The sequence below is a fragment of the Megascapheus bottae genome, chromosome 5 (assembly GCF_031878675.1).
Source record: "Megascapheus bottae isolate mThoBot1 chromosome 5, mThoBot2.hap1, whole genome shotgun sequence".
Taxonomy (NCBI): Eukaryota; Metazoa; Chordata; class Mammalia; order Rodentia; family Geomyidae; genus Megascapheus; species Megascapheus bottae.
In genome coordinates this window covers 77,013,575-77,029,433 of record NC_143513.1, presented here as the reverse complement: position 1 = coordinate 77,029,433, position 15,859 = coordinate 77,013,575, and the positions used below count along the sequence as shown (strand labels likewise).

The 15,859-nt window shown below is 39.1% G+C and overlaps 1 protein-coding gene across 1 annotated transcript in view; it reads right to left on the bottom strand.

Annotated features, from left to right (window-relative positions):
- Mgam (maltase-glucoamylase) overlaps positions 1 to 15,859 on the bottom strand; it is a 139,952-nt gene that overhangs the window by 108,557 nt on the left and 15,536 nt on the right. Inside the window, exons 4-14 of the mRNA XM_090333430.1 lie at positions 11,495 to 11,615; positions 10,124 to 10,233; positions 9,184 to 9,335; positions 8,532 to 8,703; positions 6,396 to 6,495; positions 5,529 to 5,641; positions 4,952 to 5,077; positions 3,464 to 3,595; positions 3,185 to 3,301; positions 2,075 to 2,188; positions 964 to 1,048 (exon numbers count right to left, since the gene is read on the bottom strand). Coding sequence (XP_090189556.1) covers positions 964 to 1,048; positions 2,075 to 2,188; positions 3,185 to 3,301; positions 3,464 to 3,595; positions 4,952 to 5,077; positions 5,529 to 5,641; positions 6,396 to 6,495; positions 8,532 to 8,703; positions 9,184 to 9,335; positions 10,124 to 10,233; positions 11,495 to 11,615 — 1,342 coding nt within the window. The remainder of the gene's footprint in view (positions 1 to 963; positions 1,049 to 2,074; positions 2,189 to 3,184; positions 3,302 to 3,463; positions 3,596 to 4,951; positions 5,078 to 5,528; positions 5,642 to 6,395; positions 6,496 to 8,531; positions 8,704 to 9,183; positions 9,336 to 10,123; positions 10,234 to 11,494; positions 11,616 to 15,859) is intronic.

The window sequence follows — 15,859 nt, the reverse complement described above, 5'->3', positions numbered from 1 at the left end:
CCATTTTGGTTCTGATCCAAATTACTTTTTCATCTTAATTAATCCAACAGCCAACAGCTTCTTTGTTTGGGATTTTTTTAACTATATATTTTTTTTGTCTTTTCTTTTTTGGGACTGGAGATCAAATCTAGGATGTTGTACCTGCTAGGCAAGTGCTTTGCCACTGAGTTACATCCCAGTCCTCTAATAGTTTCTTAATGATTTATTTCCTTCTAATAGTTAATTCATAGTACAAACTGATAGTTATAAAACTATTGGGCTACCACACTTCCCTCTAGCTCAATCATAAATAGCTTCTTTTTTTTTTTTTTTTGCCAGTCCTGGGCTTGGGTTCAGGGCCTGAGCACTGTCCTTGGACTTTCTCAAGGCTAGAGCTCTACCACTAGAGCCACAACACCACTTCCAGCTTTTTTCTATGTATGTGGTACCAATGAATTGAACCTGGGTCTTGGTTTATGCAAGGCATGCACTCTACCACTAGGCCAAACTCCCAGCCCCATAAATAGCTTCTATCATCAAAAGAATTTATTTAGGCTCCTATCCAAGCCCCTGGGTATTTGATTCTGACCTATTTTTCCCAATTTCTTTGTTTTTCACCAAACTGAAATCAATCTGAACTGGTTTGAGTCTAGATACATTCTTTTCTCAATCAAGATACAACTTGCACTATAGCCTGTATCTTTCTTTAAATACAATCAGTATTTCACTCACTGGTGCCTTTCTGGTAAACCCTAGCTGTGGGTCACTCACTCCAGTGTGACAGTAGATTGTCCTTCCCCTTGACATAGCATGGATTACAGGTGGAAAGTCTAGATTTCCCCTTAGGAAACCATAGGTAGGGCATTTCCCTTCATCTTGTTCACTTACATACAAACTCCCTTGCCAATGTGTTCTGATCTATCCTTCTGAATGTAAAATATCACATGTGCAAAACCACTAATCAGGCTGAGCACAAAGACTTACTGGGAGTGAATGGGGGGTAATTGAGGGTGTTGGTGGCACATCCTGAAATGGAACCATCAACGAAGTTGGCGACTTCGTTCATATCCTGCAAGACAAATAGCAAAAACTATTAAATAAGTGATGGTGCCTTTTTTAAGAGAAATAATTTTATGTATTCATTCATAAGGGGGTCCTTTATGTACACACAGTGAAAGAGATGTTCTTGTCTTTCCTACCAAAGAGGGATTTCTCAGAGAAGATCCCTACGATCCTTTCTAAATGATCCACATCTGTAATCACAGCAAATGAGCAATCCTCTTATGTATTAGGCAATAAATGTCAATCTATACACTAGATAAGCAAACACAAATTTATAAACATAGAAGTTATACATACATACAAATATACACAGAACTGGGTTTGCATGTCCAAAGCTATAAAAATGAGAGGTCTAGAAAAATCATCCCAACATGGTCATGGAAGATGTCTTCAACTTCTCTTACTCCATTTGAATTTGGCTTTTATGGTTTCTGTTGTCTGCCTGCATTGTTAAAATTTTACATGGTTCTCTTGTAAATAGGAAAAGAGTTCAACATGAGACTTCCTGCATTTTGCTAGGCCGCAGCAACTAATTATACTTGTTTTTTTTTTTTTCTACCTATATGAGATATCTCCCCTTCCTCCTGTCATCCACAGAGAACTTTGTCCCCCATTTTCTCTCATTTTCTTATTTCACAGTTGGCTATATTGTATGATGTTATAAAGTTAAATCAGTACAGAAAGCACATGGAAATTTCACTAATTAAACATGGTAAGAAAAATAGATATAAAACCAATTTGCCTCCTATTGATAGGCTTTAACTGGTCTGTTCAACATGTCCAAATGAAAGAGGCAATTGAATAAATTCTTTCCTTTATGTCAATGTGAAAAGTACACAAGCTATTTTGACATCAACTCCAATCGTCAGCTGGATTTGAGAATTGTTAGTAAGATTATTTGAATAGTAAAATAGGAAATACTAAGAATTCTGGTTATATTTGCTTTACTCTCCTCCTCTTCTTATGTTCCATGACTCAAAGACCTGTAGACATTGAATACTCATCCCTGAGAATCAAAGTAAGAGGCACTCACAATCCAAATTCCATCAAACTCCACTTGGTTGTAAAAAAGCTCAAATTCCTTTGCCCACCAAGCAGCACAGCTGGGATTGGTATAATCAGGGAAGACTGTTTTCCCAGGCCAGACCTAGAAGAGTAAAACACAAAATACCAACAGGAGTGAATTAAGTGACTATCGTATAAAGCAAATATTTTTGCGTAGAAATTCCTAATATGATTGTGGAGAAAAGAGCTTTCTGGCACAAGTCCCTTAGTTCGAAATGTGACTGATTCAAAATACTGAGAATAAATGCTAGGAATAATCAATCCCTTGAGGAAATTTTTAGTTAAAAACCTAGTTAATAATTAATGAGCAAATTCATGGATAAAGCATTGTTGAACCTGCTCATCTTGGACTCTTGGTTATCTTCCTGTGACTTTCTCTATTCTCATTTCTAGGAATAGTAATTGGAGAATACTTTGTGTGAATTTCAACTGATCCATTAGAATCTGTAGATTCTGACATTCTTTTCTTTTCTCTATACTTCCCATACCCAACAATTCTCACACCATACTCTGAAAAGGTCATTGGTGCTTTAAACACGAAGCACAAGGTAATACCTGATAAAGGAAGGTCAAAGAAAGACTTGAAAAAGAAAGACTTGAGAAAGAAATAGACAAACGGGTAAATATTGCAGGAAAATCAACTAAGAAAGAGACACATAATATTACCCTTGAATTTCAGATGCTGTCATTGGTACCATATGAAGTGAGTGGGGCAATGGGGCAGAATGGAGACAAAAGTCACTGAAGAGGAGATGAGGTGAGGAAGAGGACACCCAATGAGTGAGCTATTGTTTAGAGCCATGTAAGAGGCCAGATGGTTGGTAGATATTTGGGAATAAAAGGCAAGTTTATCCCTAGAACGTACAAGGCATTTAAAAATGTACAACAAAATTATCTCTATCTTTATCTCTCTCTTTCTTTCTCTCTTTTCCTCTGTCTCTGTCTCTCTCTTTGTTTCTCTGTGTCTCTGTGTCTGTCTGTCTGTCTGTCTGTCTGTCTCTCTCTCTCTCTCTCTCTCTCTCTCACACACACACACACACACACACATGCACACACACCTATCTCCCCATTAAGTTACCTCCCCAATGAGTGGGTTCACTCCATCTGAATCATTCACCCATATCTTCAGAGCTGACCCCCTGTCATATGGACCATATGGATGACTTAGGGAAGAGTTGTTGGAGATGGCTGGATCCTAAGAAGAGAGAAAATACAAATAAGAAGCCATCTTTAAACTGGAAGCACTGAAAGGAGAAAGGTAGTTGAGAACCCAAGAAAGTGCAGGTAGGTATATTGATAAGAAAGGATGAACGATTTGAGAGACCATACCACAAGGGATGACAAATTTAGCACATACCACAATGATGACAAATTTCTGTCCATTTCCATGTAACTCCTTAACAAATTCAGGGAGGCCTTTAAACTCCACTGGATTATAAGTAAAGTCCTTTCTCTCATCCATGTAGTCAATATCACCATGCTGAACATCCTGAAAGAAAACACAAGTCCACATGATCAGTTCTTACTGTATTTTATTATTGTTTTATTGTATTTCATTTAATATTTTATTTTTATTGCATTGTAGTATTTTAATTTTTCCCCAAGTGTGGGGCTTTAATTCAACATCTAGAACTCTCATTCAACTCTTTTGCTCACATCTAATGCTTTATTTTATCTTTTTGACCCATGCTTCCAGTCTTTTTTGCTGGTTAACTGGAGAAAAGATTTCATAGAGTTCAAACCATGAGCTTCAGATCTCAACTTCCTGAATAGCTAGAATTATAGGCATGATCCACTAGCCCCTGACTTATTAGTATTATTATTCAATATAAATGTGAGCTCTATCCTGTAATCTAAACAGAGTAAACTAAAAATTCTAGCATCCAAGTACTTGTATTTCAGGGGAGTTTTAAAAACATCATTTCCTATAGTTTTTCTAAGGCCTGTCTCCACCTATGCAATCAGGTTAATCCCTCAATATATGACAAATCACCAAGCCTACCAAAATAAATTTCACCCAATATACAAGGCACTAGAGGAAAGTACTCCTTTACTGCATTTTCTCTCAATTTCTTATTTCACAGTTGGCTGTATTGTATGATGTTATAAAGTGAAATCAGTACATAAAGCATATGGAAATTTTACTAATTAAACATGGTAAGAAAAATAGATATAAAACCAATTTGCCTCCTATCCATAAGAGGGGAGCTAGCTGGACGTGGTGGCTCATGCCTGCAATCCTAGCTACTCAGGAGGCTTAGATCGAGGATTGCGTTTCAAAGCCATCTTATCTCTTATCTCCAATTAACCACCAGAAAACTGCAAGTGGCACAGTGGCTCAAGATGTAAGATTATGGTAGCCTTGAGCTGAAGAGCTCAGAGACACCACCCAGGCCCAGAGTTCAAGTCCTACAACTAACAAAAAAAAGAGGGGATCTTACTATTACTACAAAAATAAAATGAGTACAATGCCTTGAAAAACATATATATTAGCCCAACAAAAACATCTAGTATTTTAAATACATCAAGTTCTTTTAGTCCAGCACTAGTGACTCATGTCAGAATTCCTAGCTACTCAGAAGGATGAGATCCAGTGTGATACAAAGGAGAAAAAGTCTACAAGACTCCAGCTCCAAAATAACCAGCAAAAAGTCAGGCTAGAGGCATAGCTTAAGTGGCTAAGCATCTGCCAAAAAAGTAAGCCAAGCAAACAATATTCCCTGAATTCAAACCATGGTACAAATAAAGTAAGAAGAGAGAAAGAATGAGTATATACATTTACTCTTCTACTTCTAAAGATTTTCTTTGTTTTTATTTTTAGAGAACTGTTCAAAGCTTTACTCACATAAGGGAGCTGTGCTGCACGATTTCTGTCTACCACTTCTTTCATTTTATTTAGGCTTCCATAATCATATCGGCTAAGGTGAAACCCAAGTGTCCAATACGAAGGCAGGGAAGGCCGGCCAATAAGCTAGGAGAAACACATGAAATTAAACTGATCGGTATTGTTTTTCAATAAAATGTTATGTGCTGATTTAGAGAGAAACACAGGGATTCATTCTTAGAAGGTTAGTCTTATTTTCTGGTCACTCTTCTATCATGGAAGGCAAGGCTTTATTTGGGCATCTACATAGTCTCCGATTTTTGTATAAAGTAATATGCTAAAAAGCAATTTCCGTTGCATAGATGGAATCTAGGCCTTTAATGTATCAAATCTTTAGTTGTAGGATTTTCTGGGACACAGTGTAGTAAGCTTATTGTTATTTTTGTCAGTCATGGGGCTTGAATGCTGTCCCTGAGCTCTTCAGCTCAAGGCTAGCACTCTACCACTTAAATCACAGCATTACTTACTAAGCTTATTTTTCTTAAATATGTACTATAAGGGATTTTCTCAGTCATAAATTATGATATTGTAAGTTTACCTCTAGATACTCTTGAACTACTTGTTCAGGTGTGTTTCCCAAGAACACATAGAAATCCAGAATACCTCCAGTGGAACGGTACGTGATGGCAGGGGCAGGCTGGAGGCCAACCTCTTAAAAGACATTGGAAAAGGAAAGTGATTCCCCAGTAACAGCTACAAAGCTTGAGACCAGAAGATCACCAACCATCTTCACGCTAACAATATTTTGGGGCCTCAATTTTTGTATAGAAATAGACAAACAAACACATATGAACAGTAGATCATTTGTTCAACGACAGACTTCAAGAGCTCCTTCTGCTAAGAGGGTATAGAGTAGGTCCCTGTGGCATAAGAAATAATGGGGGCTGAAGGTGTTTGTCAGTGACACTTCTGATCTGCCTAAGAGGAATCTCATGAGTAACTCAGTGATTACAAACCACCTTCTACGAGCAACTCTATTCTCTCTGAAATAAGCGCCAACAGACATTATCGCAAGACGAACATTTCCCCACGTCACTTGTTTTCCCATAAATGTCTTTCATCCCTTCCCATTTAACCAGGAAGATGATATACCAGGCCCAAATTTGAATTCTCCCTTTCAGTTACTCATCATGAGCACACCAGTACACAGTTGTGCTTAACATCCAGTGTACACAAACTTAATTTTCAGGCCCCTAGAATTAAATCTAAGGGGAGAGGGAAATCATGTCCTCTATGCAAGGAGCCACAGATCATGTTCTTGCCCCTCACCCAACAAGGTAGGCATGGAACAATAACCCTCTTGGCCACGGTCCACATTGCTTCTATTCTAGCACTTTAAATAAAGGAACAAAAGTCACTCTTTGTGTTCATGTTTTCATAAACAAATATTCCTTTCATCTTTTACCCATGGCATTGCTGTTCATCAGAAACACCCCAAAGGATAATCCACTAGCATCTTCAAGACACAGGAAGAATGTCTGAGCACCATATAAGTTAGTTCCATCCTGCAGAAAGACAATTCAAACCATAAACTTATGGTCCTGTCATGGAAACATCACATTGCCAGGCAAAATCAGCCTTAATCATATGAGGAAACCTGTGGTTTAAAAATTTTATAAGATTGGGTTTCCACTTGATTGATGTCAACCAAATTAATGAGTGCTTTGTTATATGAGTCAGTGGTGATCATTTATCTAGTAGAAATGTATAGGTTGTGATATTTCCTAAAATGTGGAAAGGTAAGGATGCTGAAACTATAATTCATAAGTTCTCTCAGAGCTCCACAACCCTATATGTAAGAGTTCTATGGTGTCTTAATAAGAATTTACAACTAGATGAACTCTAATCAAACTAGTCTTTCAAACTCTAGGAGTTCTCTACTCAGACTGCCTCCCAGAAAAATTAAAACAGAATCCCTGAGAATACATCTCTATTGGTTTGCATTTGTGTTGTTGTCATTGCTGTGTGTGTGTGTGTGTGTGTGTGTGTGTGTGTGTGTGTGGTGTGTCACATTTGAAAATCAATGCTTGTCATCATTTGGTAGGCACCTTACGTAAACATAAATCCCAGTTCAACACAGGTGAGGTCCTGGGTGGAGTGACTCACACCTATAATCTCAAACTCTCAGGAGGCAGAGATTTGAAGGGCTACAGTTCAAGGCTCACCTGAGCAAAAAGTTAGCTAGACCTCTGTTTCAAACAACAGCTGGACATGGTGGTACGAGCTCATCATAGCAGAGCCTCCTATAAACAGGAGGAGCTCAGTCTAAGCAACATTGCCATGGCACAGAAATAGGAGACTATCCCAAAAATGACGAAAGCAAAAAAATGTGGTGGTGTGAACCAAAGGGTAGATCCCTTGTCTAGTAAGTAGGAGGAGGCTCTGGAGGTGGGGGAGGAGAAGCAGGAGAAGCCCGTGATTCCCACACTAGAATGGTAGGTGGCAGTGAAGTACGCAAGGGAAAGGTCTACAACTCCCTGGTTGCATGTCCTGTACAGGTTATGTGCAGCTTCTCTGCTTTACTGACAGGCTTGAGTAGCAGAAAGTTCAGGCTTTAGGTGAACTATAGTGGGGAGCAGATTCCGTCCCTGCTTCTTACTGACAAACTCTTCCACCTTAGGCTCTCTTAAATGAGGAAGAAATTCTTATTTTGTCCTATGTCATTTTACTACATAGAAACAATATATAAAGCCAGACAATATATATAGTGATGATGCACTTCTATAATCCCAGCGGTTGGAAGCTAACACAGGAAAGTTACAAGTTCAAAGCCAGCCTGAACTATGCACCAATATCTTGTTTCAAAAATTGATAAAGAAGAAGTAAAGAAGGGAGGGAAGAAGGATGAAAATGTAAACATGGTTGCTTATGAAATATTGCTGTGATCTTCCATCCTGCATTAGTTCTGTACAGTCAGGAAAATTACTGAACTGTGGAGTATTGCTCTTCATAGAGAAAAATGTTTCCTCAAGTTTTAGCAGCCAAAGCAAAACTATAAAAGTAAAAACAATAACAATAAAACAAAATCGTTACAAGAGAACGTTGTCTATTCTTTTACTGCTTCAATCATTCTTTCCACAAGAATGATTTGACATACTGAAGGTCAACCTAAATGATGGAGATCATAACCAACTACTGTTCAAACTGCAGATAGGAACAGTTCCTCCACAATCAGTTAGTGGGAAGAGAAGATACGGTACAAACTAGTTGTCATTTGTTGAGCACTTTCTATGTGACAGCCATTCCCTAGATACTTTCCATGTATTGACTTCTTTACTCCTTACAACACTACAAGATAAGGATACTGTCTCCACTTTGCAGGTGAGAAACAGAAGACAGATACCTACATAGCTTATGCACAACCACATAACTGGTAAGTAGCAGAGCCAGAAGTCCTGCTCAACAATTTTATTGTCATACCAGAAGTGACCACCGAGACTGAGGCTATAATATCCTATAGAAACAGGCCCAGGCCCACACTGAAAGTTTACACCAAAGGCCCTGAGTTCAGCCCCTACCCCCACCAGAAAACTATGCTCACCCCATTGGGGACTGTGTCCCTCGTAAATATGGGCCACGTCTTCCAGTTCATGTCATGCCGGTACTGCTGGTGCACGTGCTCTCCCAGACCATACACGTTAGCGCTGGGCAAGCGAATGGAGAGCTGAAGGAACTGGTCTGCAAACAGGAGAGGCCCGATGCTTGAGTCAAACCTAGATACAAGTGCAAAACGCGGGACTGGGTGACAAGGGTGGATGGAGAAGGGAATTTCCTATCTCATTCCCTCTGAGTAGTCATTCGGTTTAGCCAGGCCCCTTGGCCCCCCTGGGACATTGGACCATGGATACCAAATGATTCGGGCTCCTGCGCAGCAGGGACTAAATGACACCGTTTCTTCTATTTGTCCCCTGAACACCCTACCATAAGATCAGACACTATGCTTTCATGATCACTGACGTTCACTGATATGTTAGATTGATGGAGAAAGGGGAAATAAAGAAGAAGAAAAGTGATTGTTCACATGGAAGGCAAAAAAAAGAAGAAAGGTGAGACCATCATATACACATGGAAGCAGAGATGGACTGCTTGTCACCAGTGGACTCGCGGTCCTCAGGAATGTTGTTGAGATGCACGCAGGCCTCCCTTCACCATAACCTTCCAGGTCCAGCCCTAGAGAAGCTTCTTAAACTCACAGGACTCGGTTGTTGCTTCTTCTAGTCACTTTGATGCTAAATGGCTGTTTGGAGACCTCGACGGCATAGTTCAAGGGGGAAGCAGCGTTTCCACTGAAGGGTTGCACGTGCTCATGGGGCACTTCATACCTGTCCTTGGACGGGTCAGTCAACTGCCACAAGAGATGAATAGAAAATGAGCCCAAATGAAAACTTCCCTGATTTTCAAACATTATGTGTCCCCCATAAACACCAATGCTTCCCAAGAGCTGTACAGTTGGCACTGGAAGTCAGATACTGGTTAAATTGGTACTATTTTAGGACCTGGATTCATTGTACCACCAACTACAAAGGTTTAACCATAGGACATGTTAACCCTTACGTAGTGGAAATCTGCAGAGACGGATTACCCCCCAAATATTCGGAGCCAGAATAACATTTTTGTGCCCTACAAAATTTCAAAGGCTTTTAGGCCAAAATAATGAAAGCTAAAGGCTAACAAATAAATTCCAGAAAGTTTAGAAAGTTACTGCACAAAAGGAAGTCTATAGAAGATGTCAGCATAGCTGGACACAGTGGTTTACACCTGTAATCCTAAGTACTCAGAAGGCTGAGATCTGAGGATAGAGGCTCAAAGACAACCTGAGTACAAAAGGACCTGAGACTAGAAAATGGGAAGTGGGTCTTGGCTCAAGGGTAGGTGGTAGTCTTGAGCTGAAGAGCTCAGAGACAAAGCCCAGGCCCAGGGATAGGGTGGTAGCCTTGAGCTGAAGAACTCAAGGACAGTTCTAGCCCCATGACCCACAAAAAAAAAGAAGTCAGAATACAAGTGCTAAATAATGAGTAGAAAAAAATAACCCCTCCCTCCTGGAACATGAGTTTCTACTTTGTAGGAACTGCCATCATCAGGTAAATAACCAAGCATCTTAAAAAGATGTTTTGAAAGGAAGCAAATTACAACCTTAAAGTGGAAACGGTTAGATGTCTGGTATTGTGCTGTCAGGAGGACATTTTCGATGTCATTTCCATATGGGGATGAAGACGGCAGACTTTTCAACTGGGCTGTGAATCCTAACAAGTAGAGAAGAAAAGGTCTTCATAGCTGGTTCTGTAAATTCTCACATAATAGCTACATAAAACTTAGGTCAATGGAACTAATGAAAGAGAGAGAAAGGAGGAAGAAGGGAGGAGATAAATATATATATCCCATTGTATACACTGTCTCCTGGTCCCAATCTGGAAACTAGTTGTCATTACAACCATATCTAAAACTCTGTGGCCCTTTTCTTAACACTGATTGAAAACTAACTTCACAAAGACTAACTTTTTTTTTTTTGCCAGTCCTGGGCTTGAGCTCAGGGCCTGAGCACTGTCCTTGGACTTTTCTCAAGGCTAGAGCTCTACCACCTGAGCCTCAGCACCACTTCCAGCTTTTTCTATGTACGTGATACCGAGGATTGAACCCAGGTCTTCATGTATGCTAGGCAAGCACTCTACCACTAGGCCAAACTCCCGATCCCACGAAGACTAACTTTTATGCTACCAGCTTATCAGTCATTCTGTGTTGATCAAATAACTTTTATACACACACATGCACACACGCATGCACGCACGTGCACATTTCCCCTTCTGAATTATTTTAATATTACATCACCGATAATCAGACACATTGTAGCCATCTCCCTAATGAAATGGAAATCAAGTGACAGACACATTGTAGTCATCACCCTAAGAAATGGAAATCAACTGAGAGCTAAGGTCTTATAGAGAACTCATCAAGAACCCATCTTCAAAGGACCTATATCTCTTCCTTTATACTAGGAAGCTCCCTAGAATATTCACCTGCTCATACCCCATCCCCCAAAATGTTCATGAAGAGGGCCATTATTTGGGATAGGAAGAAGAATAGACAATATGTTAATGAACACTTAACATTGCCCAGGTAAACTTCCTAACAAGCTTGTAAAACTGGAATTGCTTCCAACTCATACAAGTAACATCCCACTATAAGTGAGAAGTAATATCAGAGTTCCTTGAATTCAAATCCCCATCTCCTGTAATAGTTATAAACTTAAGAACCAAAAAGTAATGATAATTATACAAGGTCATAAAGGCATATAAAGGTAAAGCCAGAAATAGAATGGAGCCTTCAAACTCCCAAGGCAGAGAGTGCTTGATGCCAAAATGGGCTCTTGATAAGAGCAAGTGCTCACTTTTGTCACCATAGTGGCATGGCTGCAGAATGGTCCCTGCATGCTGGCACAGGTCCCTGCAGAGAAACAGAGCCTGCATAGCGTCTGGGGCTCCTGCCTGCTTACAGAGTCTGGCTTACCTGCATTTGTATTTACAAGATTGCCATCCATATTGTAGCCATGATTCTTGGAATAGTAGCAGGAGGGGATGTCTGTGGCTCCCTGAGGGTTCCAACAACAGCCACGCTGGTCACATGTGGCCTAAAACAAGAGATGAGTCAAAACATCTCCTTAAGAGAAGGATGAGTCATCTAATTTCAGCTCTTCATATCTTCATTTTACAAATAAGGGAATTCAACCCAAGTGGCAGGGTCACACATAATTTTATTTGCCTGTGTCCTTTCTATATAACAGAATAGGGGATACATTACCTTGTATATCTTTCACATTAAAACCAATTAGTGTGTGTAAAAATTCTGAACTGTAATATAGTTATATCACCAGTAATCCAAATTTACAAATGGAATTTCATTTATACTAGCTTTGAATATTTTAAGATGGGGGAGGCATGCTGAATTGAACTACTTAAAGGACTTGCATTTGGCCGGGAGTGTGGCCTAGTAGAAGAGTGCTTGCCTAACATGCACAAAGACCTGGGTTCGATTCCTCTGTACCACGTATATGGAAAAAAGCCAGAAGTAGTGCTGAGACTCAAGTGGTAGAGCTCTAGCCTTGATAAAGTCCAAGGACAGTGCCCAGGCCCTGAGCTCAAGCCCAGGACTGGCAAAAAAACAAAACAAAACAAAAAAAACTTGCAATCACTTCTATCCAGAGGACTCTAAATAGAAATAATTTGCTCTGGTTTTTTTAAAATACTGAATATATCTTACAAATATGTGACATGCACATGCTTTTTCCACTCCTTCAAAAACAAAAAATAATCTTTCACTGACAGATAGATTCTACTTTGTTCTATTTAAGATAAATAAGGAGAAATCTCTTATTTTCTTTAGTGTGAGTCACAGGTAGTGACTTGCAACTAATAGAAAACAGTAGGACATTGCTTTTTAGACCTTTAAAAGACAGTGTTTTCTGTCTTGGTTGCTTTCTTCCATGTTCTTTGCTGGAGTCCTCAGTACAAACAAAGCAAGTCCTCCTCTCCTGGAAGACCCCACATGCCAAGGGACCGAAGGAGGTCTCCAGCCAGTAGCAAGAAACTCAGATAAGAGACTCAGAAACAGAGGCACCTAGCTAAACAAAGCCAGCTTTTCAACTCCCTAATCTAAGAAAATTACGTCTGTAATAGTAAGCCATTAAATGTTAGGATAATATAAGCTGAGGTGTAGCTCAGTGGCAAAATACTTGCTTAGCTAGCAAGAGGCTCTGGCTTTGATTTCCAATCAAATATAAAAAGACATTTTTTAAATCTTGCCATATCATTTTGTAGATGAAGCCCATAAGTCCCAGAGAGGCTGAGAAGTGAAGCAACAAGATGCGGGTCACTAGCTACTGAGATGGAGGACAAGCTTAGGTCCCTCGTGATTTCCTTTCTTTTGGGTTCTGTAACAGATACAACTACACACATTTTTCCAAATGATTAGACACAAGTGTCAAAGATGGGAAGAATCTTGCTGATCTATGTGAATAATCACATTTCATGAAATACTAATTGTTATAATAAAAGTCAAAAGTGATTGCACATTCTTTATCCAAAATGATTGACACCAAAAATTTTAGATTGCAGATGTTTTTTAGACCTTGGAACATTTGCATGTACATATTGAGCTGTATTGAGGTAGGAGAAGTACTGGGTTTGAGCTTGGGGCCTCACACTTGATTACCTTGCTTGCTAAGCTTGCTTGCTAGGTTGGTACAACAACACTTGAATCATGCCACTAGCCCTGGTTTTTACTGGTTATTTGCCAAATAGAATCATGAGAACTCTTCAGCTTAAGGTTGGCCTCAAACAACATTCCTCCCATTCTTAGTCTCCTGAGTAGCTAGAAATATACTTGTGAGACATTGGATCCCTCAGCCTCTAACTTTATGGTCTGGATTAGGATGGCTCAATCTGCATAAAGGGTAGAAAATGAGCTCTGTAGAAGGCCTTCCTGGCTGTGGAATCACATTTCACTGTGAATAGTTGCCAGGATCTTGTTATTTCCTTTCAGACTACATCAGAAGAAATCTCAGTAGCAATGAAAAAGAAAGAAAAAGAAATTGTAGGGGTGTCAAATAGGATGGCTTCAGTATACCCTCCAGCAATTAACCAGTTTTTCACTGAGCTGGAAAGGGCAAAGACTAGACTGGCTAAAGCAACAAGGATTTAAACAGCTTCTGTTGGCTAACTTGAAAATACCAGTGGAAGTGGGAGATGCTGAACAAGACCTCCAGGACAAGACAGTAAGACAGACATGAAACTCCAGAAAATAAGTTTTAGAGAGACATGCCAGGGTGAAAGCTCCCTGGAAAGAATCTGACACAACACACAAACCAGCACTTGAGGTTTGAAGTGAGAATGACAGATACTGCTGAAACAGTATAGAATATGCAACTACCAATACAGTGTTGAGGGAAAAATGAGGGCTGTGAGATAAGCCCTTAGTTCAAATATAAGGAAAGGATACATGCTTATAAGCAGACAAGAGACAGAGTAGCATACAATGGGAAGCATAATAACTTAGGAAAAATTGTCAGTCAATTATTGAGTGATTGAAATATGGAAGAAATGAAGGTAATCATTTCCTCAAAATGGAAAAGTTTTTTTAAAAAAAACCTGTCAATTCCAAATAAGATTCCAAAGATTAATAATAAAATGGTTAGTCAGCACAGCCACTTTGGAGAACAATTTGAAGACATATACTCAAGGAATATAGAAATATTTGTAAAAGTTGTCTTCATATAGAATGAAATGTAAAATATGCACTGTAATTAATAGCCATTCTCATACTGATCAGTGTTTGAGAACTATGGCCCTAGAAACAATCATTTTAGGTCATGTTTGGGTCACCTGGTAAATATTACAATAACCACATCTGAGCTGCACTTTCTGGAATAAAATTAGAATTCTTGGAATAAGCCCAAAGTATGGGTGTCTTTTTTAAAAAATTTCATGTAACTCCCATGGAGAGCTAAGACTGAACCATGGCTAACGGAAAAAAGGACCATAACAATGGCAGAAAGGAAAAGCAAGTAGAAAGGAGAATGAAAATGGAATCCATGACTCATACTGCTACAGGAAAAAGCAAAAGGAGCTCCCATGTCTTCATGGTATTGGTCAACATGGTTAATGCAGAAGAGAATTGGAAAAAATATAAATGGATCTATCACAAACAAACCCTCTCTCCTGACATTTTCCATAGTGCGTATGTTTGGTTTATCTTTAAAACACATTCTCAAATGCTTTAATACAAAAAGGAGACATTGCTGCCCTATATCACCCAAAGAATATATCAGAAGTAAAATCTACAATCAACAAGATAATTGGCCAATGATTTCATATATCTTTCAGTGGGTTAAATAATTTACTGCTAAGATTATTGGTGCCTTGGCATCCATAGATATTTTACATCATTAGGAAAAACCATGAGACTCATATCTCCAATTAGAAACTAGAAAAACAGAAGTACAGTTTTGGCTCAAAGTGGTTGAGCACTAACCTTGAACATAAAACCTCACAGACGATCACAAGCCCTAACAAAAAACTAAATTAATTTTATATAGTATGACGCTAAATGTAAGGACCTCCAGGATATAGAAACAAAAGCCATATAATGAGTGATTGTTGTCATCTCTTTTTCTGTCCCTTGGTTATCTCATATTGTTACAATATTTCACCTTGTTGTCTGATATATTTTATATGTGCTTAATTGGTTATTTGAAATAGGAGAGGGAAGGGGGGAAATCAAGATAAGCAGAGGGAGGGTGGGAGGGAAATGGGGACCATGTCATGAGAAAGGATATCAATATTTGTGAAGTAATGAACGTTCTATCTGGTGAATATAATGTAACCCTTCTATTAATTACAATAAAAATATATTAAAAATAATTTATGACTAAACATAGAGCTCCCCTATGACCGAGCAATTCCACTATGTGGCATTTACCCAATTGTCCAGAAACAAGGACCTACTAAACCTACTAGCACAATGATGTTCATTGCGGCACTATTTACCATAGCAAAGATAAGGAACCAACCCAGATGCCCCTCAGTAGATGACTAGATCAACAAGATGTTGTATTTATACACAATGGACTTCTATGCTGCTGTCAGAAAGAATGATATTGCCCCATTTGTAAGGAAATGGAAAGACTTGGAAAAAAATCATATTAAGTGAAGTAAGCCAGACTCAAAGGAACATAGGCTCAATGGTTTCCCTCACTTGTCATAATTAGTATAAACCTTGGACTCTCCTAGCAGAAGATTACAATAGGGAAAAACCTAGATACATAAGACCATACAGGATAAGGCTAAATGAAAGGACCTCCAGGATATGGAAACAAGA